Source organism: Geospiza fortis, unplaced genomic scaffold (assembly GCF_000277835.1).
Source record: "Geospiza fortis unplaced genomic scaffold, GeoFor_1.0 scaffold391, whole genome shotgun sequence".
Classification (NCBI taxonomy): domain Eukaryota; kingdom Metazoa; phylum Chordata; class Aves; order Passeriformes; family Thraupidae; genus Geospiza; species Geospiza fortis.
Genome location: NW_005054472.1, coordinates 195,494 through 220,969, shown reverse-complemented (window position 1 = coordinate 220,969; position 25,476 = coordinate 195,494). Strand labels below are relative to the sequence as shown.

At 47.2% G+C, this 25,476-nt stretch overlaps 2 protein-coding genes across 2 annotated transcripts in view; both read left to right on the top strand.

The window, feature by feature from the left end:
• The window catches only part of SLC41A1 (solute carrier family 41 member 1), a 16,574-nt gene extending 8,019 nt beyond the window's left edge, over positions 1-8,555 (top strand). The window contains exons 3-10 of the mRNA XM_005428123.2: positions 402-473; positions 1,353-1,497; positions 1,590-1,736; positions 3,243-3,390; positions 3,464-3,543; positions 4,081-4,215; positions 4,490-4,638; positions 6,061-8,555. Coding sequence (XP_005428180.1) covers positions 402-473; positions 1,353-1,497; positions 1,590-1,736; positions 3,243-3,390; positions 3,464-3,543; positions 4,081-4,215; positions 4,490-4,638; positions 6,061-6,246 — 1,062 coding nt within the window. The 3' untranslated portion in view covers positions 6,247-8,555. The remainder of the gene's footprint in view (positions 1-401; positions 474-1,352; positions 1,498-1,589; positions 1,737-3,242; positions 3,391-3,463; positions 3,544-4,080; positions 4,216-4,489; positions 4,639-6,060) is intronic.
• A 3,977-nt stretch (positions 8,556-12,532) lies between these two features.
• RAB29 (RAB29, member RAS oncogene family) lies at positions 12,533-18,832 on the top strand. The gene is made up of 3 exons (XM_005428122.2): positions 12,533-12,656; positions 15,596-15,836; positions 18,598-18,832. Exons 1-3 carry the CDS (start codon positions 12,533-12,535, stop codon positions 18,713-18,715), a joined length of 483 nt encoding a protein of 160 aa, XP_005428179.1. The 3' UTR covers positions 18,716-18,832.
• The last annotated feature ends 6,644 nt before the right edge of the window (positions 18,833-25,476 follow it).

Below are 25,476 nucleotides of genomic sequence, written 5' to 3'. Positions count from 1 at the left end.
ATAATATAATATAATATAATATAATATAATATAATATAATATAATATAATATAATATAATATAATATAATATAATATAATATAATATAATATAATATCAGCCTTCTGAAACATGGAGTCAAGGTTCTCATCTCTTCCCTCCTCCTGGGACCCCTGTGAACACCCCCACACAGGGGCACAGAGAGATCTTGTTGATTTTGCAGCATTCCCATCAGATTTTTGGTTGGTGACACCAAAATTTTTGGATTTTTGGTTGGTGTCGATTCCCCTTCACACTCCCTTTTCTGCTGAATTATTCTCCCGAGGGTTTGAGTCCCCTCCTGCTCCTGGCAGGCAGGAATTTGGCTGTTGGCAGCTGTGAAGGGCTGCCAGGCTGTAATGGTGTCTGATTTCCTCTTACAGGCTAATATTGGCCAAATGGATTCACACAAAGAGCTCTGGAAGATGATTACAGGGAACATGGCTCTGATACAGGTAAGCAGAGGGAAGGGGAATATTCACAGCTGGGACAAGCCCAACTTGGCGGGTGTGGGAGGTTTAAATGCCTGGGATTTGCTGTTTGTGGCTGATGGTGGCCCTGCAGGTTGGACTGGGTGACACCATGCTGGATTCTGGGTTTCCCTCTTGGAATCATGGAATGAAATCATGGAATGGTTTGGGTTGGAAGGGACCTTAAAGCTCATCCATTTCCCATGGGCAGTGACACCTTCCACTCTCCCAGGCTGCTCCAGCCTGGCCATGGGCACTTCCAGGGATGAGGCAGCCACAGCTGCAGTGGGCTCCCTCTCACAGAATTCACACAATCACCGGGTTGGAAGAGACCTTCAAGATCATCGAGTCCAGCGCAGCCCCAGCCCCTCACCCAAACCCTGGCACCCAGTGCCACATCCAGGCTTTGTTAAACACCCCCAGGGATGGGGACTCCACCACCTCCCCGGGCAGAACATTCCAGAACTTTATCACCCTTTCTGTGAAAAACATTTCCCTGATACCCAACCTGTATTTCCCTTGGTGCAGCTGGAGGCTGTGTGCTCTGGTTGTGTCAGTTCCTGCAGACAGAGCCCAGCCCCAGCTGAGCACAGGCGCCTTTCAGGAGCTGTGCAGAGCGATGGGGGCAGCCCTGAGTCTCCTTTGCTCCAGGCTGAGCACCCCCAGCTCCCTCAGGGCTTCCTCACAGGGTTTGTGTTCCAAACCCATCACCAGCCTCGTTGCCTCCTCTGGACATGCTCAAGCTCTCCCCACCCCCTGGGACTCTCCTGGTGTCTTGGTGACCCTGTGCTTCCATTTCCAGGTCCAGGCCACCATGGTGGGGCTGTTTTGGTGTCCTGGTGACCCTGTGCTTTCCATTTGCAGGTCCAGGCCACCGTGGTTGGCTTCCTGGCCTCGATTGCAGCCGTGGTGTTTGGGTGGATCCCAGATGGCCATTTCAGCATGGACCACGCTGTCCTGCTGTGTGCCAGCAGCGTGGCCACTGCCTTCATTGCTTCCCTAGTGCTGGGTGAGAGTCCCCTCTCTGCTGTGCCCCTCCTCCCGAATTATTAACCTCCCCTTGGCCTAATTTGGGGTTTTTTTGGCTCTTTCTGGCTGCAGGCATGATTATGATTGGGGTGATCATTGGCTCCAAGAAGATGGGGATCAATCCTGACAACGTGGCCACGCCGATCGCTGCCAGCCTGGGGGACCTCATCACCCTGGCCCTGCTCTCAGGGATCAGCTGGGGCCTGTACAAGGAGCTGGGTGAGGGGCAGCAAAAGGCTCAGGCTCTGCCTGCTCCGTGCTGTGTCCCCCTCTCATTTCTTCACCCTATTCCTCTGGAATCTTCCTTGGGGTGTGTGGGGTTCCTGCTCTGGAGCTCCCTCAGTTGGGCCTGGTTCAGGTTAGGGGAGGGGATGGAGCTCTCACTGCCTTGTACTCCTCCTCCTCCTCCTCTCCTTCCAGGGGCTTGGCTGGGGCTGGAGCAGTGGGGGAAGGCAGATGTGGATTCCATCTGCTGAGCTGTCAGCTCTGGCTGGGGATGCTCAGGGCAGGGCTGCAGCTGGAGACTCCCAATTTCCTCCTTCCTTTCCTTTCCTTTCCTTTCCTTTCCTTTCCTTTCCTTTCCTTTCCTTTCCTTTCCTTTCCTTTCCTTTCCTTTCCTTTCCTTTCCTTTCCTTTCCTTTCCTTTCCTTTCCTTTCCTTTCCTTTCCTTTCCTTTCCTTTCCTTTCCTTTCCTTTCCTTTCCTTTCCTTTCCTTTCCTTTCCTTTCCTTTCCTTTCCTTTCCTTTCCTTTCCTTTCCTTTCCTTTCCTTTCCTTTCCTTTCCTTTCCTTTCCTTTCCTTTCCTTTCCTTTCCTTTCCTTTCCTTTCCTTTCCTTTCCTTTCCTTTCCTTTCCTTTCCTTTCCTTTCCTTTCCTTTCCTTTCCTTTCCTTTCCTTTCCTTTCCTTTCCTTTCCTTTCCTTTCCTTTCCTTTCCTTTCCTTTCCTTTCCTTTCCTTTCCTTTCCTTTCCTTTCCTTTCCTTTCCTTTCCTTTCCTTTCCTTTCCTTTCCTTTCCTTTCCTTTCCTTTCCTTTCCTTTCCTTTCCTTTCCTTTCCTTTCCTTTCCTTTCCTTTCCTTTCCTTTCCTTTCCTTTCCTTTCCTTTCCTTTCCTTTCCTTTCCTTTCCTTTCCTTTCCTTTCCTTTCCTTTCCTTTCCTTTCCTTTCCTTTCCTTTCCTTTCCTTTCCTTTCCTTTCCTTTCCTTTCCTTTCCTTTCCTTTCCTTTCCTTTCCTTTCCTTTCCTTTCCTTTCCTTTCCTTTCCTTTCCTTTCCTTTCCTTTCCTTTCCTTTCCTTTCCTTTCCTTTCCTTTCCTTTCCTTTCCTTTCCTTTCCTTTCCTTTCCTTTCCTTTCCTTTCCTTTCCTTTCCTTTCCTTTCCTTTCCTTTCCTTTCCTTTCCTTTCCTTTCCTTTCCTTTCCTTTCCTTTCCTTCCTCCTTCCTTCCCTGGGACAGGGGCTGGGCCTCAGCCAGGTTCATCCAGAGGTGAAGGAAGCAGCACTGGGAGATGCTGCCCAGGAGTGGGAAGTGGGGATGAGAGCTGGGATTGCAGGGATCTCACTCAGATCTGCTGGTGAACACATCCAAGTGTTTCACAGGGACAGCTGTGACAAGGAACCACCACATCCTGCAGACTCCAGGCTGCCCTGGGCTTTCCCTGCTTCTCCTGGAGCTCCTGAGGGGACGTGGCCTTGATTTTTCTGCTTCTTTTTCTCCTTCTCCCCCCTGCCCAGAGAGCAGAGCCTACGTGAACCCCTTGGTGTGCGCCTTCTTCCTGTCCCTGCTGCCCATCTGGATCATCATTGCCAGGAGGAATTCTGCCACCAGGGAGGTGCTCTACTCGGGCTGGGAGCCTGTCATCATCGCCATGGCCATCAGCAGGTGAGCCTGGCCCCGGCCCTGTGCCCAGAGCCCCCCAGGTGAGCCCAGCACTGACTCCCCCTCTCCCCTGCAGCGTCGGGGGGCTCATTTTGGACAGGACGGTGTCGGACCCCAACTTTGCTGGCATGGCAGTGTTCACCCCAGTCATCAATGGTGAGTCCTGCCCGCCCTGGGCTGCAGCTCTTGGCAAACTGGGGTGGTCTGGGGCTTCAGGACACTTGTTCTCCTCTGGGGTGCCTCCTTTTCCCCCCTTCCTCCTTTTCCCCCCTTCCTCCTTTTCCCCCCTTCCTCCTTTCCCCCCTTCTTTTCTTTTTCCCCTATTCTTTCTTTCTTGGTTTCTATTTCAACAACCTTGGTGGGAAATTCTTTCAGGGGTCAACATGGATCTTTTCCCCCCTCCCTTCCTTTTCTTTCCCTCCCTTCCTTTTCTTTCCCTCCCTTCCTTTTCTTTCCCTCCCTTCCTTTTTTTTCCCTCCCTTCCTTTTTTTTCCCTGCCTTCCTTCTTTCCCCCCCTCTTCTTTTCTTTTCCCCCTTCTTTTCTTTTCCCCCCTTCTTTTCTTTTTCCCCTATTCTTTCTTTCTCGGTTTCTATGCCAACAACCTTGCTGGGAAGTTCTTCCAGGGCTAAACACTGAGAGAATTCCTCTTCTCAAACTTCTCTCTGGCTCACAGAAATTCACCTCTCCCGCAGGTGTGGGTGGCAACCTGGTGGCAGTGCAGGCCAGCCGCATCTCCACCTACCTGCACATGAGTGGGGAGCCTGGAGAAGGCCCTGGCACAGCCCCTCGGAAGTGCCCCAGCCCCTGCAGCACCTTCTGCAGCTCAGGTACAGCCCTGGAGGGCAGGGCTGGGTGCCAGCTGGGCTCCCTGGGCACAGCAAAGGGTGCACAGCCCTGCTCAGGTCAGGCTGGGGCTGCCCTGCCCCATGCAGGGCTCTGCTGGCAGGGAAATGTGGGTGTTACATTAATTTACAATTATTTACAATGAGTTATTTTCGCTGCAAGAACGTAAACATCAGAAGGCTTAGAAAAATCTTAAAAAATCAGGGCAACACTTGGGCACTTCCAGGGTCTGAATGTGTCCTTCTGTGCCCTTTGCAGACGTGAACTCCCGCTCTGCCCGCGTGCTTTTCCTGCTGGTGGTGCCCGGGCACCTGGTGTTCCTGTACACCATCCACTCCATGCAGGGGGGACACACCACGCTCACCCTCATCTTCATCGTCTTCTACATGACAGCAGCACTGCTCCAGGTGAGCTGGGAGCCCTGGGGGCTGGGCTGGCTCAGGGGACACGGGTGGCACCTGCTCAGGTGTCCCTGTCCCTGCCCAGAGATCCCGTGCTGGGCAGAGGGATCCCTCAGGAGCTCCTTCCTGAACACCTGAGCGCACAATTCTTCCATCCTGCCATTCCTGGGGAGTTTAAAATCTGCTTTTTGTCTGTTTTTAAAGCCTTTTTGACAGCCAGAGTGTCCTAATCTGTCCTGGGGGGTGATTTGGCAATTTGGAAAGGCCTGGTGATGAAAAGAGGATGTGGAATTTTGCAGGAATGTGTGCCCTGTGCTGCCCTTTGCCCTGGCATTCCCTGGAGCTGGGGGAGCCCACAGGGCTGTGAGGGACACACAGAACCAAAGGCTTGAGAGGATCCAGCGCAGGTTTTTTTGTGGCCATGGGGTTGATTGTTCCCATGGGGTTAATTGTGGCCATGGGTTTAATTATGACCAGGGGGTTAATTGTGGCCCATGGGGTTAACTGTGGCTGTGGGGTTGTTGTGGCCCGTGGGGTTCATTGTACCCATGGAGTTGTTTGGCCACAGGGTTGTTGTGGGGTTGTTGTGCCCGTGGGGTTATTGTGGCCACAGGGTTGTTGTGGCTTATGGGGTTAATTGTGGCTGTGGGGTTCTTGTGGGGTTGTTGTGCCCATGGGGTTAATTGTGCCCATGGGGTTGTTGTGGCCACAGGGTTGTTTTGTTGTGGCCCATGGGGTTAATTGTGGCCCACAAGGTTGTTGTGCCCACAGGGTTATTGTGGCCATGGGGTTGTTATGGGGTTAATTGTGGCCCACAGGGTGGTTGTGCCCATTGGGTTGTTGTGGCCCATGGGGTTACTTGTGGCCACGGGGTTGTTGTTCCCATGGGGTGGTTGTGGCCCCTGGGAAGTTATATAACATACACTATGTAACATATAGTTCCCATAACTGACAGATGGGGTTATTGTGGCCCGTGAGGTTGTGGTGCCCATGGGGTTATTGTGGCCTGTGGGATTAATTGTGCCCGTGGGGTTATTGGGGCCTATGAGGTGGTTGTGCCCATGGGGTTGTGCTCCTCTGGGCCAGGCAGGGCCGCTGTGGGGTTTGCAAGGCCGCAGTGGGGTTTGCAGGGCTCCTGTGGGGTTTGCAGGGCTCCTGTGGGGTTTGCAGGGCTCCTGTGGGGTTTGCAGGGCTCCTGTGGGGTTTGCAGGGCTCCTGTGGGGTTTGCAGGGCTCCTGTGGGGTTTGCAGGGCTCCTGTGGGGTTTGCAGGGCTCCTGTGGGGTTTGCAGGGCTCCTGTGGGGTTTGCAGGGCTCCTGTGGGGTTTGCAGGGCTCCTGTGGGGTTTGCAGGGCTCCTGTGGGGTTTGCAGGGCTGCTGTGGGGTTGTTGCCCAGGAGCTCAGGGCTGTGCCTGCCGTGGCTCTTGCAGGTGCTGATCCTGCTCTACATCGCTGACTGGATGGTGCACTGGATGTGGGGCAGGCACCTGGACCCCGACAACTTCTCCATCCCGTACCTGACAGCCCTGGGGGACCTGATTGGGACGGGGCTGCTGGCCCTCAGCTTCCACGTGCTCTGGCTCATCGGGGACAGGGACTCCGATGTTGGGGATTAAACCTCCCTGCTCCTCTCTTCCCACAGCTCTCCTCCTTCCATTTGTTGTTTCTTTGCTTCTCCCCTTCCTGCCACCACCCCACCCTCTGGAAGATTTCACCTTTGATACTGGATTCTCATTATTTTCAATGGGAATTTTACCTGGTTTATATTTCAAGCCGAGTTTGTAAAAAAAAGAAAAATCTTATCTAGTTTTGGGAAGGACGGACAAACAAACAAACAAACAAAAAGTGTAACGAGACAATCACTAAGTGCAATTTTTGTAGCAGTTGTGTCTGAACCGAGGTTCCAGAGAAGTTCCTGCTCTGTCAGGTCATGCAGGGAGCCCCCCCTGCCCCCTCCCTCGAGGTGCAGGGCTGCTTTTTTTCGCTTCATAAGCGTTTTTTAAACCCTGCAGGTGGAGCTCAGGTGTGTTCAGCTGAGCTGGCACCTTCCAGCCAAACACAACCTCACGGCCCAGGGCACGGGGTACCCCTGCCTTGGCTCCCTGAAGCTCCAGCCTGGGCCCACACCCAGAAATGGGGAGTGTCTGTGAAGGGGGATGAGGAGGATGATGAGGAAGGCTCCTGTGTTCACCCCAGGAATGTGAGTGAGCTCGTTTGGGACTGGCTGGGCTCTGCTGGCAGCTTCAGGCTCCCTTTTGCCACCCACCCCAGAGTGCAGCACGCTGCCCCTGCCTTGGTGAGCCGAGCTCAGCTGCTCTGAGCCTGGCCCAGAGGGGCTGGGGACCCTCCCCACCCATCACCATCCCCCTGCCAGGGATCCCTCCTGGTGCTGCTCCATTTCCCTGGCTGACCTTCCCAGAGGGGTGGATGGACAAACAGCTCCTGGGTTTTGTGCCCAGGTTTCCTTTTGGGCTGCTGAAGGAGCTCCTTGCAGGCAGGAAAAGCCACCCAGCAGCTCCCCCAGCTGAGCCTGGGCTGCTCCCAGCTGGGCAGGAGCGTTTTGCTGCTGGTGTCTGTTAGGGAAGGACGTCCATGGGATTTCTCTGCCAGCTGGAGATGCAGGATCACACACAGGGGCCTGGCCCTTGGAGCAGGAACAGGAACCAGCCCCCTGCCCCTGTGTAAAATCTGGGATTATTGGGGCTCAACCCGGCTGGGAGCCCCTGGATGAGCCCTGGCAGGGCAGGGTTCCCTCCTCTGCTGCTTCCCCTCCTGCTTTTTGTGGAATTCCTGCTCTTCCCCTTAGGCCGTGCTGGGAAGGCAGGAAAACCCCGCAGCAAGTGCACCCAGAGGGGCAAAACCAAGACCAAAGTTAGGCCAGGCTCAATGTGCCAGGCCAGAGCTGGGCATGGCTCCAGATGATGCTGATGGAAAGGAGGGTCAGGATGAAGGAGTTCTGGATTTTTGGAAAGGAGGGTCAGGATGAAGGAGTTCTGGATTGTTGGAAAACAGGGTCAGGATGGAATTCTGGAAATCCACGGAGCAGATGGAGCCAAACCAGAGCTCCTGGCTGCTCCAGGCCCTCTCTGGAGCTCTGCAAACCCTTCCCTGCTGCTGGAGGTGAGCAGGAGGCAGGGCTGGGCTCCAGGCTGCTCCTCCTGAGCAGGTCTTGTATTTTTGAGGTGATTTCCCCCTTTTTTCCCTTGCTAATCCAGCATCAGGCTCAGTTTCCCTCCTCCTGTGCTCCGTGTCCCGTGTGGGAGCAGCTCTGATCCTCCTCTCTCCCCTCTGGTGACATTTCTCAGCTCTTCTTTGGCCAAAGCTGTGTCCAAAGGAAAAAACCCAAACCCACAAAACAAACCCTGTCCCTGCTGTCCTGAGCTCTCAGCCCAGGAAATCCTGGAATATTATTTTTCTGGAATATTATTTTCTGGAATATTCTCAGCTGCTCACCTGATTTCTCTGCCTGATGTTGAGGAATTAAATGCAAGATTTCCTTCCATTAACACTTCAGCTTTTACGGATATAAAAGAGAAGCTCTGCTGGCCTTTTTTGGTGTCACATCACCACTTAATCCCCCAGGAAAAAAAATCCCTAGAGGAGGAATTTGCCTCTCATGGTGGGGCTGGGGGGAATCTGTACATTAAATATGGTCAGAGGTGTGCTTGGGGAATGGTCAGGGAAGAATTGAATTCAAAACTGAGGAATATTGATGGAAAAACAAAACAAAAACAAACCTCTTCCCACTGGTTGCACTCCAATGCATGCCTACTCTACAGCTGCCTGCAGATGAAAATCCTGGTTTACTCTTTTATTAAAGGAAAAAAAGACTCTCTTAATTATTTATAGTTCCTATAACTGACAGATGTCAACCTAATGGATAAATTATATTTGGTTAAATAAAGATGACATTTATTTATGTGGACTCTGGTGGGGTTTTTTTTTTCCATCAGGTTGAAGGCCCCTCTCAAGTTTTGAGGTTTATTTGAGCTCAGGCTGAATTTGAGGCTTATTTGAGCTCTCTTTTGATAGGAGAGTTACGAAAATCAAATAAAGTGCTGGGCATGAGGCAAACTGGGATTAGTGAGAGTGCCAGGTGACCTTGGGCAGGTCCTGGCAGCTCCTGGGGGCTCCCAGCAGGAACTCAGGTGTTTGTTCAGCATCCAGGCCCTGCTGCCACGTGGCCTTTGCCTTTGCCTGCTGATTTTGTGGAATAAAAGGGAATATAAAAGGGTAAATAAGGGTTGTGCCCCTTCTGGGGTGCAGAAAAACCCCTGGAGTTGCAGAAATTGGTGTTTCCCTGCAGGGCTGTGCCTCCAGAGCGGGGTCTTGGTGCAGAATCCTGTGGTGTTGTGAGGTTTTTAGGATGAGGTGAGAGATGAGAATTAATGATTTTAAGTTTCCAGAAGGCTGATTGATTTTATATTTTATGATATTTTATATTTTTTATTTTATGATATATTATTATATTTCTTTTATATGTTATGTTATTATATTAAAAGGAATTATATACTAAAACTATACTAAAGAAAGAGAAAGGATACATCAGAAAGCTAGAGAAGAATGAATAATAAAACCTGTGCCAGGCTCAGAGAGTTTGACACAGCTAGCTGTGATTGGTCAGTAAATTAAAACAATTCACATGCTGGGGGAACAGTTTTCTAAATCACATTCTAAAGCAGCAAAACGTGGAGAAGCTGAGGCTTCTCATCTTGCCAGGAGAAGAAATCCTGGAGAAGAGATTTTTCATAAAATATCACAGTGACAAATCCCAAAGCACAGCCTTGGGTTTGGGGAGCAGCCCCCCAGACCCTGCTGGCTGCTCCCATTGGGGTGAATTTTGGGGTGCTGGGGCAGCTCTGCTCTCTGGGGCTGGGGGGTTCTGTTGGCATTTCCTCACTGGGGAAAGGAGAAAGAAGCAGCTGGGCTTTCCGACCTTGGAGAAACACCAGCAAGAAGGGAACTTTGTTTAAAAATTAAAATCAGTTAGGAGAGGTGTTTGAGCACATTGTGGGGTGCAGGGGAGAATGGGGCTGGCGGTGGTGCAGGGGTGCATAGGGCTGGAACTTGGGGTGTACAGGGCTGGCTCTGGGGATTCAGAGGATGTGCAGGGCAGAGTTTGGGGGTGGGTGGGGCAGGATTGGGGGATGCAGGGCTGGATCTAGGGGTGCACAGGGCTGGGGGTGCAGGGGCCTGGATCTAGGGGTGCAGGGGATGTGCAGGGCAGAGTTTGGGGCTGTATGGGGGTGAATCTGGGGGTGCACAGGGCTGGGGGTGCAGGGGGCTGGGTCTGGAGATACAGGGGATGTGCAGGGCTGGGTCTGGGGGCGCACAGAGCAGATCTGGGGATGCACCCAGCAGGATATGGGGCACAGAGCAGGATCTGGGGGTGCACAGGGCTGGAGATGCAGGGGGCTGGATCTGGAGATACAGGGGATGTGCAGGGCTGGGTCTGGGGGCACCCAGAGCAGGATCTGGGGGCGCACACAGCAGGGTCTGGGGGTGCACCCAGGAGATCTGGGGGTGCAAAGAGCTGAGGATGCGCAGGGCTGGATTTGGGGTTGCACAGAGCAGGATCTGCTGTCACGGGGGTGCACAGAGCAGATTTGGGGGCGCACAGAGCAAATTTGGGGGCGCACAGAGCAGGATCTGCTGTCATGGGGGCACAGAGCACAGATTTGGGGGCGCACAGAGCAAATTTGGGGGTGCACAGAGCAGGATCTGCTGTCACGGGGGTGCACAGAGCAGATTTGGGGGCGCACAGAGCCAAAAAAGGACCCACGTTAACAGAGGATTAACCCTTAAAAGCAACAGCCTGTTGCATATTCATACACCTCATCCATGATGCATAAATTCCATTCAAACACAGGATTCTGTCTGGTCATCATCAACTTCTTCCTCTGAGTCCTGACTTCAGGGCTGAGCAAGGCGGGAAGAAGTTAATTTCTCCTGATAATGGGGCAATAAATTCTCTTTCTCTGAAAGATTCAGGTGTCCTGTGGCTGCTATCTCAGTGCGAGTCCTTTCTTTAAAAAAGTATTCTACACAGCACAGTTTCTATTTTAACATTTTGTTATAACCTAAAACTATATTTAACACACTACTTCAGAGAATTAATACAGCATTACTTTCTAACACAACACATATAATATTCATTTTAATATTTGTGAAAAGCCAATCATAAAATACACATTTTTCACATATGGGACAGAGAGAAAGAAACAGCAAGTGTTCCTCACAGAGGCTTGTGAGAATTTTTAGGGAGTTGTAAGGATGTGATAACTTGTTAAATATAAACAACCTGCAGGTGGTGTTTTTCTACTTCTCTTTTCTCTTCTTCTCAAAGACAGTGGGTGAGGAAGATGTTTTTGTTAGTTAGCCAATCCAATAGAATCTATTGTATCATTCTATAAAAACCAGGCACTGGTGGCACTCAGTGCTGTGGGCTGGGGACAAGGTGGGGTTACTGGGGGTCTCCGGGTGTTACCGGGGGTTCTCTGGGGGTTACTGGGGGGTTCCTAGGGGTTCCCTACTGGGATTCCCGGGGTTTACCGGGGGGTTCTCGGGCGTTACTGGGGGGTTCTCAGGTGTTCCCTGTGGTTCCCGGGGATTCCCGGGGTCCAGCACCGTGCCCACCGTGCTGCACATCCCCTGCCCGCACCGCGCCCCTCATCCCGGCAGAGCTCTCCCCTCTCCCCCCGTCCTCCCCGGGCTCTGGGCTTGGGAGTTTGGGGTGGGAACAGCCGTGTATCATCGGGGATTTATGGGGTAGTAACTCCCAGACCCTCTTCCCTGAGCCCCCCGGTGATTCTGTCCCTCTGCCCGGTTCACTTGGGGTGCCCCTACCCCTTGGCATAACCACCCCAGGAGTTATAAACTGGATAGTCTGAGTTTATGAGCTGAGTTTACTAGCTCATCCTAGTAAAACCAGCAGCAGGGCTGGTTTGGTGTTAATTGAACAGCCCTGAGCCTCCAGGAGCTTCTGTCCTCCTGCCAGGCTCATTTGGGGTGCCCCTACCCCTTGGAATAACCACCCCAGGAGCTGTAAGATGGACAGGCTGAGGTTCCAGGCTCAGCTCATCCCAGTAAAACCAGCAGCAGCGCTGGTCTGGCTTTAGTGAAACAGCCTGGCCTGGCTGCTGAGGGGTCAGCAGCTCTTGGGAAGCTCTGGGAGGAGGGAATGGGGCTGAGCAGGATTTGGGATCTTTGTGTGGATGAATAACCTGGAAGGAGCAGGAGCTGCCAAGGGTTTACCCAGGAAATCTCCCCAAGGACCCAAAATCGAGCACAGCTGTTTAAAACTTCTTATTCCTGAGCTGAGAGGGGATGGATTAGAGGTGCAAAATCCAGAGAGACATAGAGCTGGGCTGGGCCCTGCTCTCTCCCAGCAGGAAATGCTGCAGGCTGCTTCCTGGGACTTTTCTTTTTGTGCTTTCTTCCTGGTTTTGGTCAGTTCCAGCCCAGCTAGGTCTGGCTGCCAGGTTGAAACCCTGACACATCTGAGAACAGCACAGGGCTTCCTCTTTTGACTCACTGGTGACAGCAAAGACGGGGTGATTCAGCTCTGAAAGGACCTTAGAGCACCTCTGACCCCATAAACAGGGACACCTTTCCCCATCCCAGGTTATTATGGGGTGATTCAGCTCGGAAAGGACCTCACATCTCCTCTGACCCCATAAACAGGGACACCTTTCCCTGTCCCAGGTTATTATGGGGTGATTCAGCTCGGAAAGGACCTCACATCTCCTCTGACCCCATAAACAGGGACACCTTTCCCTGTCCCAGGCTGCTCCAAGCCCCATCCAGCCTGGAATTGTGCTTGGGCTGGTGACCCTGGTGCAGGATTTGGGAGGGCTCTGGGAGACAGGGAGGGGCTGTGCAGGTGCAGCCCCGTGCTGCAGAATGGCCCCGAGCAGCTTTCCTTTCCTCCCTGCTCTTTTTGGGAATTCTCCAGTGGATTTTGCTCTGAAGGTGGTTCAGTGGTCGGAGTCGGAGACCGTTCGGCTGCAGCTCTGGGACATTGCAGGTATTTGCAAGGTTTTTTTCATGTTCTCAGTGTTTTGGCCCTTTTGGCCTTCTTTTTCCTCTTTTCCCTTTCCTCTTCTTTTCCCCTTCCTATTCTTTTCCCTTTCCCTTTTCCCCTTTCCCTTTTCCCCTTTCCTTTTCCCCTTTCCCTTTTCCCCTTTCCCTTTTCCCCTTTCCCTTTTCCCCTTTCCCTTTTCCCCTTTCCCTTTTCCCCTTTCCCTTTTCCCCTTTCCCTTTTCCCCTTTCCCTTTTCCCCTTTCCCTTTTCCCCTTTCCCTTTTCCCCTTTCCCTTTTCCCCTTTCCCTTTTCCCCTTTCCCTTTTCCCCTTTCCCTTTTCCCCTTTCCCTTTTCCCCTTTCCCTTTTCCCCTTTCCCTTTTCCCCTTTCCCTTTTCCCCTTTCCCTTTTCCCCTTTCCCTTTTCCCCTTTCCCTTTTCCCCTTTCCCTTTTCCCCTTTCCCTTTTCCCCTTTCCCTTTTCCCCTTTCCCTTTTCCCCTTTCCCTTTTCCCCTTTCCCTTTTCCCCTTTCCCTTTTCCCCTTTCCCTTTTCCCCTTTCCCTTTTCCCCTTTCCCTTTTCCCCTTTCCCTTTTCCCCTTTCCCTTTTCCCCTTTCCCTTTTCCCCTTTCCCTTTTCCCCTTTCCCTTTTCCCCTTTCCCTTTTCCCCTTTCCCTTTTCCCCTTTCCCTTTTCCCCTTTCCCTTTTCCCCCCTCTGTGCCAGAGCAGAGGAAATGTGGAACTGGCTGGACATGAGACTGCTCAGCTCCAAATTTTGGGTTAAAACACAAATTTCTGGCACGAGCCACACTCTGAGGGACAGAATTATAAAAGCTGGAGTGGAACAAGGAGCTGGAGAGGGGCAGAGGAATGAATTTCCCAAATTCCCTGGCACCAGGAGAGCTCTGGGCAGCAGCATCTCTAAAATGGGCCCTGTGCATGTGGAGCAGGGAGGAAAACAGGGCTGTGGTTTCCTCTGCCTGGGCTGCCTCGAATCCTTAAAATGGCATCAGGAAGGAGAAGTTGGCAGAGTCAGCAGTGCAGCAAGAAACTTTCGGTTTTGGCCCCAAAAAGGAGTTGGAGGTGGGGGAAGCAGAGCTGGCACCGTGCCCCTGGGGTGCCCAGGGACACCCAGGTGGCCTCAGGGCACTGGGTGACATGGGAATAATGCAAATATTGGGGTGTCCCATCCGTGGGTTCCATGGGAATAATGCAAATATTGGGGCACTGGGTTACAGGGGAATATTGGAAATATTGGGGTGTCCCATCCCTGGGCACTGGGTTAAGGGGAATAATGCAAATATTGGGGCACCAGGTTACATGGGAATAATGCAAATATTGGGGTGCCCCATCCCTGGGGGTGTCCCAGCCCACCCTGTCCATTGGGTGATCTTTGGTCCCTGATAACCCAGACAAACTTGGTGTGTATTTCTCTGTGGATTTGTATGGGTTTTGTGTGTTTCTCCGTGTGTTTGTGTGTTTCTATATGGGGTTTTGTGTGTTTTTCTGTGTTTCTCTGTTTGTGTGGTTTTTGTGTGTTTCTCTGTGTTTCTTCATGGGTTTGTATGATTTTTCTGTGTTTCTCTGTGGGTTTGTATGGTTTTTGTTTCTCTGTGTGTTTGTGTGGGGTTTGTGTGTTTTTCTGTGTTTCTGTGTGGGGTTTTGTGTGTTTTTGTGTGTTTCTTTGTGTGTTTTTATGGTTTTTGTGTGTTTCTCTGTGGGTTTTTGTGTGGGGTTTGTGTGTTTCTCTGTGTTTCTTTGTGGGGTTTTGTGTGTTTTCTGTGTTTCTCTGTGGGTTTGTATGGTTTGTGTTTCTCTGTGTGTTTCTGTGTGGGGTTTGTGTGTTTTTCTGTGTTTCTGTGTGGGGTTTTGTGTGTTTTTGTGTGTTTATTTGTGGGTTTGTATGGTTTTTGTGTGTTTCTCTGTGGGTTTTTGTGTGGGGTTTGTGTGTTTCTCTGTGTTTCTTTGTGGGGTTTTGTGTGTTTATCTGTGGGGTTTTGTGTGTTTCTGTGTGGGGTTTTTTGTGGTTTTGTGTGTTTCTTTGTGTGTTTGTATGGTTTTTGTGTGTTTCTCTGTGGGTTTCTGTGTGGGGTTTTGTGTGGGGTTTGTGTGTTTCTGTGTAGGGTTGTGTGTTTCTGTGTGGGGTTTTTTGTGTTTTTGTGTGTTTCTTTGCGTGTTTGTATGGTTTTTGTGTGTTCACCTGTGTGTTTTTATGGTTTTTCTGTGTTCCTCTGTGAGTTTTCCACGATTCTGTGACCTGACCCCTGCCCAGCCCAGAGATTCCCAGCTAGGCCGCATCCCAAATCCCCCCACATAAACACACCAAATCCACCCCACAAACACACAATCTGCCTAGATAACACCCCACAAACACACAATCTCCCTGCACAACCCCCAAAATACCAACTCTGGCTGGGCTTTTCTCTGGTTCTGACCCCAAAAGGGTCATGTGGTTTCTATGTGTGGTTTTGTATGTTTGTCTGTGTTTTTTGTGGCTTTGTATGGTTTTTGTGTGTTTGTCTGTTTCTCCATGGGTTTGTATGGTTTTTGTGCGTTTCTCTGTGGGTTTCTGTGTGGGCTTCTGTGTGGGGTTTGTGTGTTTCTGTGTGGGGTTTGTGTGTTTCTCTGTGTTTCTCTGTGGGTTTGTGTGTTTCTCTGTGGGTTTGTGTGTTTCTCTGTGGGTTTTTTTCTGTTTTTATGTGTTTCTTTGTGTGTTTGTATGGTTTTTCTGTGTTCCTCTGTGGGTTTTCCACGATTCCATGACCTGACCCCTGCCCAGCCCAGAGATTCCCAGCCAGGCCGCATCCCAAATCCCCCCACATGAACACACCAAATCCACCCCACAAACACACAATCTGCCTAGATAACACCCCACAAACACACAATCTCCCTGCACAACCGCCCAAAATACCAACTCTGGCTGGGTTTTTCTCTGGTTCTGACCCAAGGGCAGGAGCGTTTCACGTCCATGACCCGCCTGTACTACAGGGAGGCCTCGGCCTGTGTCATCATGTTTGATGTCACCAACAGCAGCACCTTCAGCAACAGCCAGAAGTGGAAGCAGGACCTGGACAGCAAGCTGGTGCTGCCAGATGGGAGCCCCGTGCCCTGCCTGCTGCTGGCCAACAAGGTGGGCAGCCTGCCTGGGCTGGGCTTTTGGGGGCGTTTTGTGGGGTTCTCGGTGGATTCGTGTGTATTTTGTATGTTTCCCTGTGGGTTTGTATGGTTTTTGTGTGGTTCTCTGTGGGTTTGTATGATTTTTGTGTGTTTTTCTGTGTCTTTCTATGATTTTTGTGTGTTTCCCTGTGGGTTTGTATGATTTTTGTGTGGTTCTCTGTGGGGTTTTGTATGATTTTTGCATGGTTCTCTATGGGTTTGTATGTTTTTCGTGTGTTTCTCTGTGGGTTTCTATGTTTTTTGTGTGTTTCTCTGTGGATTTCTATGTTTTTTGTGTGTTTCTCTGTGGATTTCTATGTTTTTCGTGTGTTCCTCTGTGGGTTTGTATGGTTTTTCTGCGTTTCTCTGTTGGTTTCTATGGGTTTGTGTGTTTCTCTGTGGGTTTGTGTGTTTCTCTGTGGGTTTCTATAGTTTTTGTATGTTTCTCTGTGGGTTTGTAAGGTTTTTTGTGTGTTTTTTCTGTTTCTCTGTGGGTTTGTATGGGTTTTTTGTGTTTCCCTCCGTGTTTGTGTGTTTCTGTGTGGGCTTTTTTGTATGTTTTTGTGTGTTTCTCTGTGTTTGTGTGTTCCTCTGTATGTTTTTGTGTGTTTTGTGTGTATCTCTGTGTGTTTTTTTGTGTTTCTCTGTGGGTTTGTATGGTTTTTGTGTGTTTCTCTCCGTGTTTGTTTCTGTGTGTGTGTTTCTCTGTGTTTCTGTGTGTGGTTTTGTGTGTTTCTCTGTGGGTTTGTGTGTTTCCCTTTGTGTCTCCCTCTGTGGGGAGGCAGATTTGGGATGAGGGACAAGGTTGGGGAGGCAGATTTGGGATGAGGGACAAGGTTGAGGAGGCAGATTTGGGATGGGGGACAAGGTTGAGGAGGCAGATTTGGGATGAGGGACAAGGTTGAGGAGGCAGATTTGGGATGAGGGACAAGGTTGAGGAGGCAGATTTGGGATGAGGGACAAGGTTGAGGAGGCAGATTTGGGATGAGGGACAAGGTTGAGGAGGCAGATTTGGGATGAGGGACAAGGTTGAGGAGGCAGATTTGGGATGAGGGACAAGGTTGAGGAGGCAGATTTGGGATGAGGGACAAGGTTGAGGAGGCAGATTTGGGATGAGGGACAAGGTTGAGGAGGCAGATTTGGGATTTTTTGTGTGTTTCTCTGTGTTTGTGTGTTCCTCTGTATGTTTTTGTGTGTTTTGTGTGTATCTCTGTGTGTTTTTTTGTGTTTCTCTGTGGGTTTGTATGGTTTTTGTGTGTTTCTCTCCGTGTTTGTTTCTGTGTGTGGTTTTGTGTGTTTCTCTGTGGGTTTGTGTGTTGGGGAGGCAGATTTGGGATGAGGGACAAGGTTGAGGAGGCAGATTTGGGATGGGACGAGGCTGGGGAGGCAGATTTGGGATGAGGGACAAAGTTGGAATCTCCATTCCAGGCGTTCCTGACTGAGGTGTGTCAGTGCCTGAGATATCAGATAAAGAAATTTCTGCTTGCAACACGCCAGGGAGAGCCTTGCCCTGGGATTTGGGAGCTGGCAGGGCTGAGCTGCCTCCCAGGGCCCTCCCAGCTGCAAAATTGGGGAGAAATTCCCCCCTGAGAGGGTGGGGCACTGATGATCCAAAAAATCCGTGGCTGCCTCATCCCTGGGGGTGTCCCAGACCAGGTTGGAGCAGCCTGGGATGGTGGAAATGTCCCAGGATGATTTTAATGAGGAATTAAATTTATTAAATTTATACATTAAATAAAATTCCTATATTATATTATATTGTATTATATTGTATTATATTGTATTATATTGTATTATATCGTATCATATTATATTATATCATATCATATCATATCACATTATATCATATGACATCATATTATACTATTATTATGTTATGTTATATTTATTATGTTATATTTATTATATGAAAATTATATTATATTATGAGAAAATTATATTATATTATAAGAAAATTATATACTAAAACTACACTAAAAGAATAGAGAGGAAAGGATTTCATCAGAAGGCTTGAAAGGAATTGAAAGGAATGATAATAAAATCTTGTCACTGCTCACAGCCTCGACACAGGTGGCTGTCATTGGTCACCAAGTAAAACCAATTTCACACGCTGGGTAAACAATTCTCTAAATGACATTTGAAAGGAGCAAAACATGGAGAAGCTGAAGCTTCTCAGCTTCTCAGGAGAAAAGATCCTAACGAAAGGATTTTCCATAAAATATATCCGTGACAGTGTCCCAGAGGTCACTCCCTGCCCAGAGCAGCCCTGGCAGTGCCCAGGGATCCTGGGCAAAGAGGATTTTTCAGAAAATACGATGGTGACAGGGAAGGGAGGGGCAAAACACTGCTTTGATTTTTATTTTTTGTTTCTTTTCTGCGCTGCCCAGCTCTCTACAAATCTATCTCACACGCTTCTGAGCCTTGCTTCTTATTTTTATTTATTTTCTGCGCTGCCCAACTCTCTACAAATACATCTCCAACATTTCTGAGCTTTGCTTTTTTAATTTTTTATTTCTTTTTTGCACTGCCCTACTCTGTACAAAAATCCATTTCCAACCCTTCTGAGCTTTGCTTTTTTAATTTTTATTTCTTTTCTGCACTAACTACAAATGCATTCCCCACACTTCTGAGGTTTGCTTTTTTATTTTTTTATTTCTTTTCTGCACTGCCCAATGCTGCTGATTCAAAAAAAACAAAAAAACAAAAAACAAAAAAACAAAATCCAACCAACCACACAAAGAAAACCCAACCAGAAAAAGCCCCAAATCAAACTCAGGAATTTTTTTTTCCCCAGGGTTCTGATTGAGAAGATGATGTCCTCATCCACAGGAGATGGCAGCTCCTGCTCTGCTGGCACTGGGGATTACATCAACATCAAGGAGACCTCCCCTCCAGGCTGGGCCTGCTGCTGAGGCCGCTGACACTCCGTGCCTGGGCTCCTCATCATCATCATCGTCGTCATCGTCATGGTCACCTTTCCCTGGACTGTCCCTGGTTTGGGGTTTTTTCCTGTGATTTTGAACCTTTTCAGTGGCTGTTTCCTCAGCACAGCCCTGCTGCAGTGCCTTGGAGTGAGGGATGGAGGAAGAGGAGTTCATCATCATCATCGATTTGGGAATGTTCCTGATTTGGGAATGTCCCTCATTTGGGAATATTCCTCTTTTTGAATATTCCTCATTTGGGATTGTTCCTGATTTGGGAATGTCCTGATTTGGGAATATCCCTCATTTGGGAATATTCCTCTTTTTGAATATTCCTCATTTGGGATTGTTCCTGATTTGGGAATATTCCTCATTTGGGAATATTCCTCTTTTTTAATGTTCCTCATTTGGGAATGTTCCTGATTTGGGAATGTCCCTCATTTGGGAATATCCCTCATTTGGGAATGTTCCTCTTTTTGAATGCTCCTCATTCGGGTTTGTTCCTGATTTGGGAATATTCCTCACTGGAAATATTCCTCATTGGGAATATTCCTCATTGGGAATATTCCTCATTGGGAATATTGCTAATTTGGGAATATCCCTGATTTTTTCTGCTGCTCTCATGGAGCACAATCCATGTCCAAGCAGTGCCTTGGATTATATTGAATTTTTTTTTTAATTTTGAGCACTTCCCCCTCTGGCAGTGCTGGCCTGGGCTGCCAGAGGGATTTTCTTTAACTTTCTGCACCTTTACCCCCTCCCTTTTGGGGACATTCCAGCAGTTTCCTCCCTCCCTGGGACCAGCACATCCCAGCAGAGCCCCAGAGCTGCTGAGGATGAGGAGCTGGGTGTGCTTCAGCACTGTGCAATTCTGGGGGTGAGCTGGGACCTGGAGCAGCACAACCTGTGGAGCAGAGACCCCAAAATTTGGTCAGGAATCGCTCCTGCTCTCCCTGGACCAGCTGGGTTCTTCCTGTGGAGCAGAGACCCCAAAATTTGGTCAGGAATTGCTCCTGCTCTCCCTGGACCAGAACAATCCTCACTATTTGGGTTCTTCCTGGAGCAGAGACCCCAAAATTTGGTCAGGAGTTGCTGGGTTCTCCCTGTGGAGCAGAGATCCCAGAATTTGATCAGGAGCTGCTCCTGCCCTTCCTGGACCAGATCAATCCCCACTGCCCTGTAGAGCAGAAACCCCAAAATTTGGGCAGGAGCTGCTTCTGCTGCCCCTGGACCAGAACAATCCTCAGTCCCCTGTGGAACAAAGACCCCAGAATTTGGTCAAGAATTGCTCTGCCCTCCCTGGACCAGCACAACCCTCACTATTTGGGTTCTCGACCCCAAAATTTGGTCAGGAGCTCCTCCTGGACCAGCACAACCCTCCTCTGTGGAGCAGAAACCCCCAAATTTGGGCAGGAGTTGCTGGGTCCTCCCTGTAGTGCAGAAACCCCAAAATTTGGTCAGGATTTTCTCCTGCCCTTTCTGGAGAATCAGAATGCAGCAGAATCCTCTCTATTTGGGTTCTCCCTTTGGAACAGAAACCCCAAAATTTGGTCAGGAATTGCTCCTGCCCTTCCTGGACCTGCAAAATCCTCACTCCCCTGTGGAGCAGAAACCCCAAAATTTGGTCAGGATTTTCTCCTGCCCTTTCTGGAGAATCAGAATGCAGCAGAATCCTCTCTATTTGGGTTCTCCCTTTGGAACAGAAACCCCAAAATTTGGTCAGGAATTGCTCCTGCCCTTCCTGGACCTGCAAAATCCTCACTCCCCTGTGGAGCAGAAACCCCAAAATTTGGTCAGGATTTTCTCCTGCCCTTCCTGGAGCAGCACAACCCTCACTATTTGGGTTCTTCCTGTGAAGCAAAAACCCCAAAATTTGGTCAGGAACTGCTCTGCCTTTCTGGGACCAGCACAACCCTCAGTCCCCTGTGGAGCAAAGACCCCAAAATTTGGTCAGGAGTTGCTCCTGCCCTCCCTGGCCCAGCTGGGTTCTCCCTGGTGAGCAGAGACCCCAAAATTTGGTCAGGAGTTGCTGGGTCCTCCCTGTAGAGCAGAAACTCCAAAATTTGGTCAGGATTTTCTTCTGCTCTTCCTGGACCAGCACAACTCTCAGTCCCCTATGGAGCAAAGACCCTGAAATTTGGTCAGGATTTTCTTCTGCTCTTCCTGGACCAGCTGGGTTCTCTCTGTGGAACAGAAACCCCAAAATGTGGTCAGGATTTATTTTCCCCTGCCCCTCTCTGAGCAGGGTGAGGAGGGGCTGTAATCCCCTTTTTGTGGCCCCACTGGGGCCCTTTTTGGGACATCCCAAAGTGCTTTTGGCAAGTGCTGCTCAATTGCCCTCCCAGCCTTCTGCAGCCAGGAGGGAATTTGGGGAGGAAACAGCTCCCTAAAAACCCCCCTGCTGTTTTACTGGGGCTGGGGAAGAGGAGGAAGAAAAGATTTTATGGGATAAAAGGAAATCCCCATTTCCCTCTGGTGCCACATTCCCCGTTATTGCTGGTGGAGAGCAGTGCTGGTCAAAAAATTTGTACAAAGTGAGGAGAATTTATGGGAAATTCACACTTCAGAGCTGAAATTTTGTGTGTTTCATTCTGGATTTGCTGTTCCATGATTTTCTGAGGGAACACAATCACCCTGCTCGTGTTTTGGGTTTGGATTTTAGGAAAAAGCTTTCAATAATTGGAGTTTTTTTACCTCCTTAACTGGGAAACAGGACTAGAAATTGTCCTGGTTCCTGTTGAATTAGGTAAATTATTTTTTCTGTTTTATATAAAGGGAGGAGTTGGTAAAACAGGCACTCATCACCCTCACTAAAAAATCTGCTTTAGTGGGGCTGGGGAAGTGGAGGAAAGATTTTATGGGATAAAAGGAAATTCCCATTTCCCTCTGGTGCCACATTCCCCCAGATATCGGTGGTGGAGATTTCTGGTCAAGAAATTTATATTAATTGAGGAGAATTTATAGGAAATTCACACTCCAGAGCTGAAATTTTGTGTGTTTCATTCTGGATTTGCTGTTCCATGATTTTCTGAGGGAACACAATCACCCTGCTCGTGTTTTGGGTTTGGATTTTAGGAAAAAGCTTTCAATAATTGGAGTTTTTTTACCTCCTTAACTGGGAAACAGGACTAGAAATTGTCCTGGTTCCTGTTGAATTAGGTAAATTATTTTTTCTGTTTTATATAAAGGGAGGAGTTGGTAAAACAGGCACTCATCACCCTCACTAAAAAAATCTGAGTTTTCATTCTCTGGAGCTGAAAAGAATTTAAAACTGAGCAGTTTGGGTTAAAGAAATTTAGAATTATTTGTGCTGCACTTTTTCATGCAAAGCTGAAATACCTGGGCTGTGCAAATATCGCCAGATTTGGGGTTAGAGGTGCTTAAAAATACCTTTTTTTTTTGCACACAGGGAGGAGTGGTTGGCAACAAAATGGAAGTGCCTTGATGAATTTTACTTCTTTGTCTTAAAAAAAAAAACCACAAAAGAAAAAACCAACAAAAAACCCAAAACAAAACAAAAAAAAGAATTAAAAATGGCTTTTAATCCTAGAAATACTTAATCCTATAAATATTTCTGTTTCTTTTTAGAACACAAGAGAAGTGGCTAATTTTTTAAAATTTTTTTAAGGAAAAAAATTTTTTAAGGAGCTGTCATAAAACAAAGGGGTTTTGTGAGATTCAGGTGTTATTTATTGATTTTTGTGCTTGAAATGGTGGAAAATCCTGCCCAGAGCAGCTGAGAATTCCCAATTCCTCCTCCATCCCATGGAGCTCAAGCAGAGCATGACATGACTTCAGATGATCCTGAAATTTTTGTAATTTTTTGTAATTTTTCCTACAATTTTTTTGGTAGGAAATTTGTAGGAAATATCCTAATTTTTTTGGGGTAATTTTTCCTACAAATCTGACCATATTTGTATTATCAATTACGGGATGGGGCTGGGAAGGAATTCAGAAGTTCCCCCACATTTTCAGGGATTCAGGAGAAAATTGGAACATTTCTTTGGATAAAATCTATTTTTAAAAAAATAAATCTAATTTTTAAAATTTATTTCACAGCATTTCTTGCTGCCCTTTGGTTTCCAGTCCCCAGGTGTGCCTGGGGCAGGGTTTTTTTCTACATTTACTGTTGGGTAACATGTGAAAAAATAAAAATAAAACACCACACGAAAGGAAAAGTCGTTGCTTGAGCTGGGGGAGAACCCCAACCAGACAGGAAAACGATTTTCCTGGGCACCTGGGGGTGTTTGCAGAGATCTCCTGTGCTTAAAAAAATCCAAATTAACCCCCAAAATGCCCCTGGATTAAAGCAGATTCCAGGAGGAGCAGGGGAGGTGCCCAGCTGAAATAATTCAGGTTTTTACAACCCAGAATTAGTATTAAAAAATTATTATTAAAAATTATTTTTTAAAAAATTTGTTTTTAAATTATTATAAAGAATTATTTCAACATTTTAAAACCCAGAATTATTTTAAAATTATTATTAAGAATTACTATGTTTTAAAAATTTTAAACCCAGAATAATTTTAAAATTATTATTAAGAATTACTATGTTTTAAAAATTTTAAACCCAGAATTATTTTTAACATTATATTTAAATAAATATCATTATATTAAAAATTTTTAAACCCAGAATTATTTTTTAAAATTATTATTGAGAAAAATTATTATATTTAAAAGTTTTAAAACCCCCAAATTATTTTTAAAATTATTATTTCCCCTGGAAGGGAAAAGCCAAATAATGGTTTAATTTAACTTCTGTTCATGTAGGTGGGTAAGAACCTGAATCTTTCAAATAGGAATCAGAAATTATCTTTATTCTGCTTCAGGATTCCCACTCCTGGCCTCATCAGGAATGAGGATTTTGGGGCATTTTTTTTGGGAAGTGAAGGAATTTCCTTTCCCTCTTCACTCTGGGCCAACTATTCCCATTTCCTTCTCCTTTCTCCTTCCTGAAATTTCAATTTTTGACCCAAAACCACACGAATTTTGTGCCTTGGTGGCTGCACTTGCTTTCTTCCCAGTAAAATTTGGAGAATTTTACTGCAGCCTCAATAAGTAAAAAAAAAATCAAAATTCAGCTTTTATTTTGGTTTAAATTTTTTTATTTTTTAGTTTTTAATTGCTTTTTTTTAAGCTTAAAAAGCTTAAAAGCTTTTATTTTTTTTTAATTGCCTTTTTTTTTTAGGTTTCAAAGCTTAAAAGCTTTTATTTGGGTTGTTTTTTTTTTTTTTGCTGTTTCATTGAAGTATTTTAAAGGCAGGGTCCTGAGCATTGTAAAATTCAGTATTATGGTTGTGTAAAAAGGAAAAAAAAGTGGATTTTAATCCATTGCAAGGGTTGGAAATAAAACTTGGCCATTGCTGGCTGGTGGTTGTTGTTTTGCTGTCTCAGCAGTGCTAAGAAATGAGTTTACAAGTTGAAATTAGGAATAAAAATAATAAAAAATGTATAAAATACGTGGTGTGGAGTGCCCTGCATTGCCAGGAAAACAAATTCCTCTGAAATATCCCCCAAAAAAACCAAACAAAGAAAAAAACAACCAAACGAACAAAACCCAACAAAACCCAAACAAACAAAACCAGAAAAAGACACCCCAAACCAAAAAAAAGCAAATAAAATGCCAAATACACACCCAAAAAACCCAAATATACATCCAAAAAATTCCCAAATACATACCCAAAAAATCCCAAATATATACCCAAAACCCCCAAATATACACCCAAAAAATCCCAAATACTCACCCCAAAAAATCCCAAATACACACCCCAAAAAATCCCAAATACACACCCCAAAAAATCCCAAATATACACCCAAAAAAATCTCAAATACACACCCCCCAAAAAAAACCCAACAAAATGCCCCAAACAAACCAAAAAAAACCCCAAACCCCACCCAAACCCAAATTAACTCAGCTTATTATTATCCTCAATTATTTTTATATAATTATTTACATATAATTATCCTCAGCTATTGCAGTTTTATTGGGCTACAAAAACATGCAAAACTTCCAAATTCAAATTCAAATTAAATTAAATTATAAAAGTTCACTGCCCTCAGAAGTGATAAAACCCCACAGCAATAAGTGGAGAAATTGTGGAGATTTATTATAAAATAAATTAAATTTATTGTAAAATATTTATTATTATATGTATTATAAAATAAATGAAATAAAAATAATAAATCCAACCATGAAATCCAGGCAGGTTTGGGGTGCAGGAGGAGGAAATAATTGGGAAAGTGGTGCTGGTGAAAGCAGAAAAATCTGCTGGTGAAATGATAAAATTAAAGATAAAAATAAAATAAATAAAATTAAATGATAAAAATAAAAGGAATGATAAAAAAAGAATAAAAATAAAAATATGAAATTAAATTATAAAAATAAAAGTTCGCCGCCCTCAGGGGTGATAAAACCCCACAGTGAGAAGGGGTGAGAATAGGAAATTGTGGAGATTTATTAGAAATAAATAAAAATAATAAATCCAGCCATGAAATCCAGGCAGGTTTGGGGTGCAGGAGGAGGAAATAATTGGGAAAATCGCCTGGAATTCGGTGTTTGATGTGTTGGGTGTGGATTGGGGCCGTGGGGACACTTCCATGACAAAGGGACAGAGGGACAGGAACGGCCCCGGGCTGGCGCTGCCCTAACCGGGACACGGAGGCGACAAAACACGAGAAAAACAAACAGAGCAAAGGGGGGAAAAAAAGGAAAAAAATTCCCAAAACAAACAAACAAAAAAAAAAAACAAAAC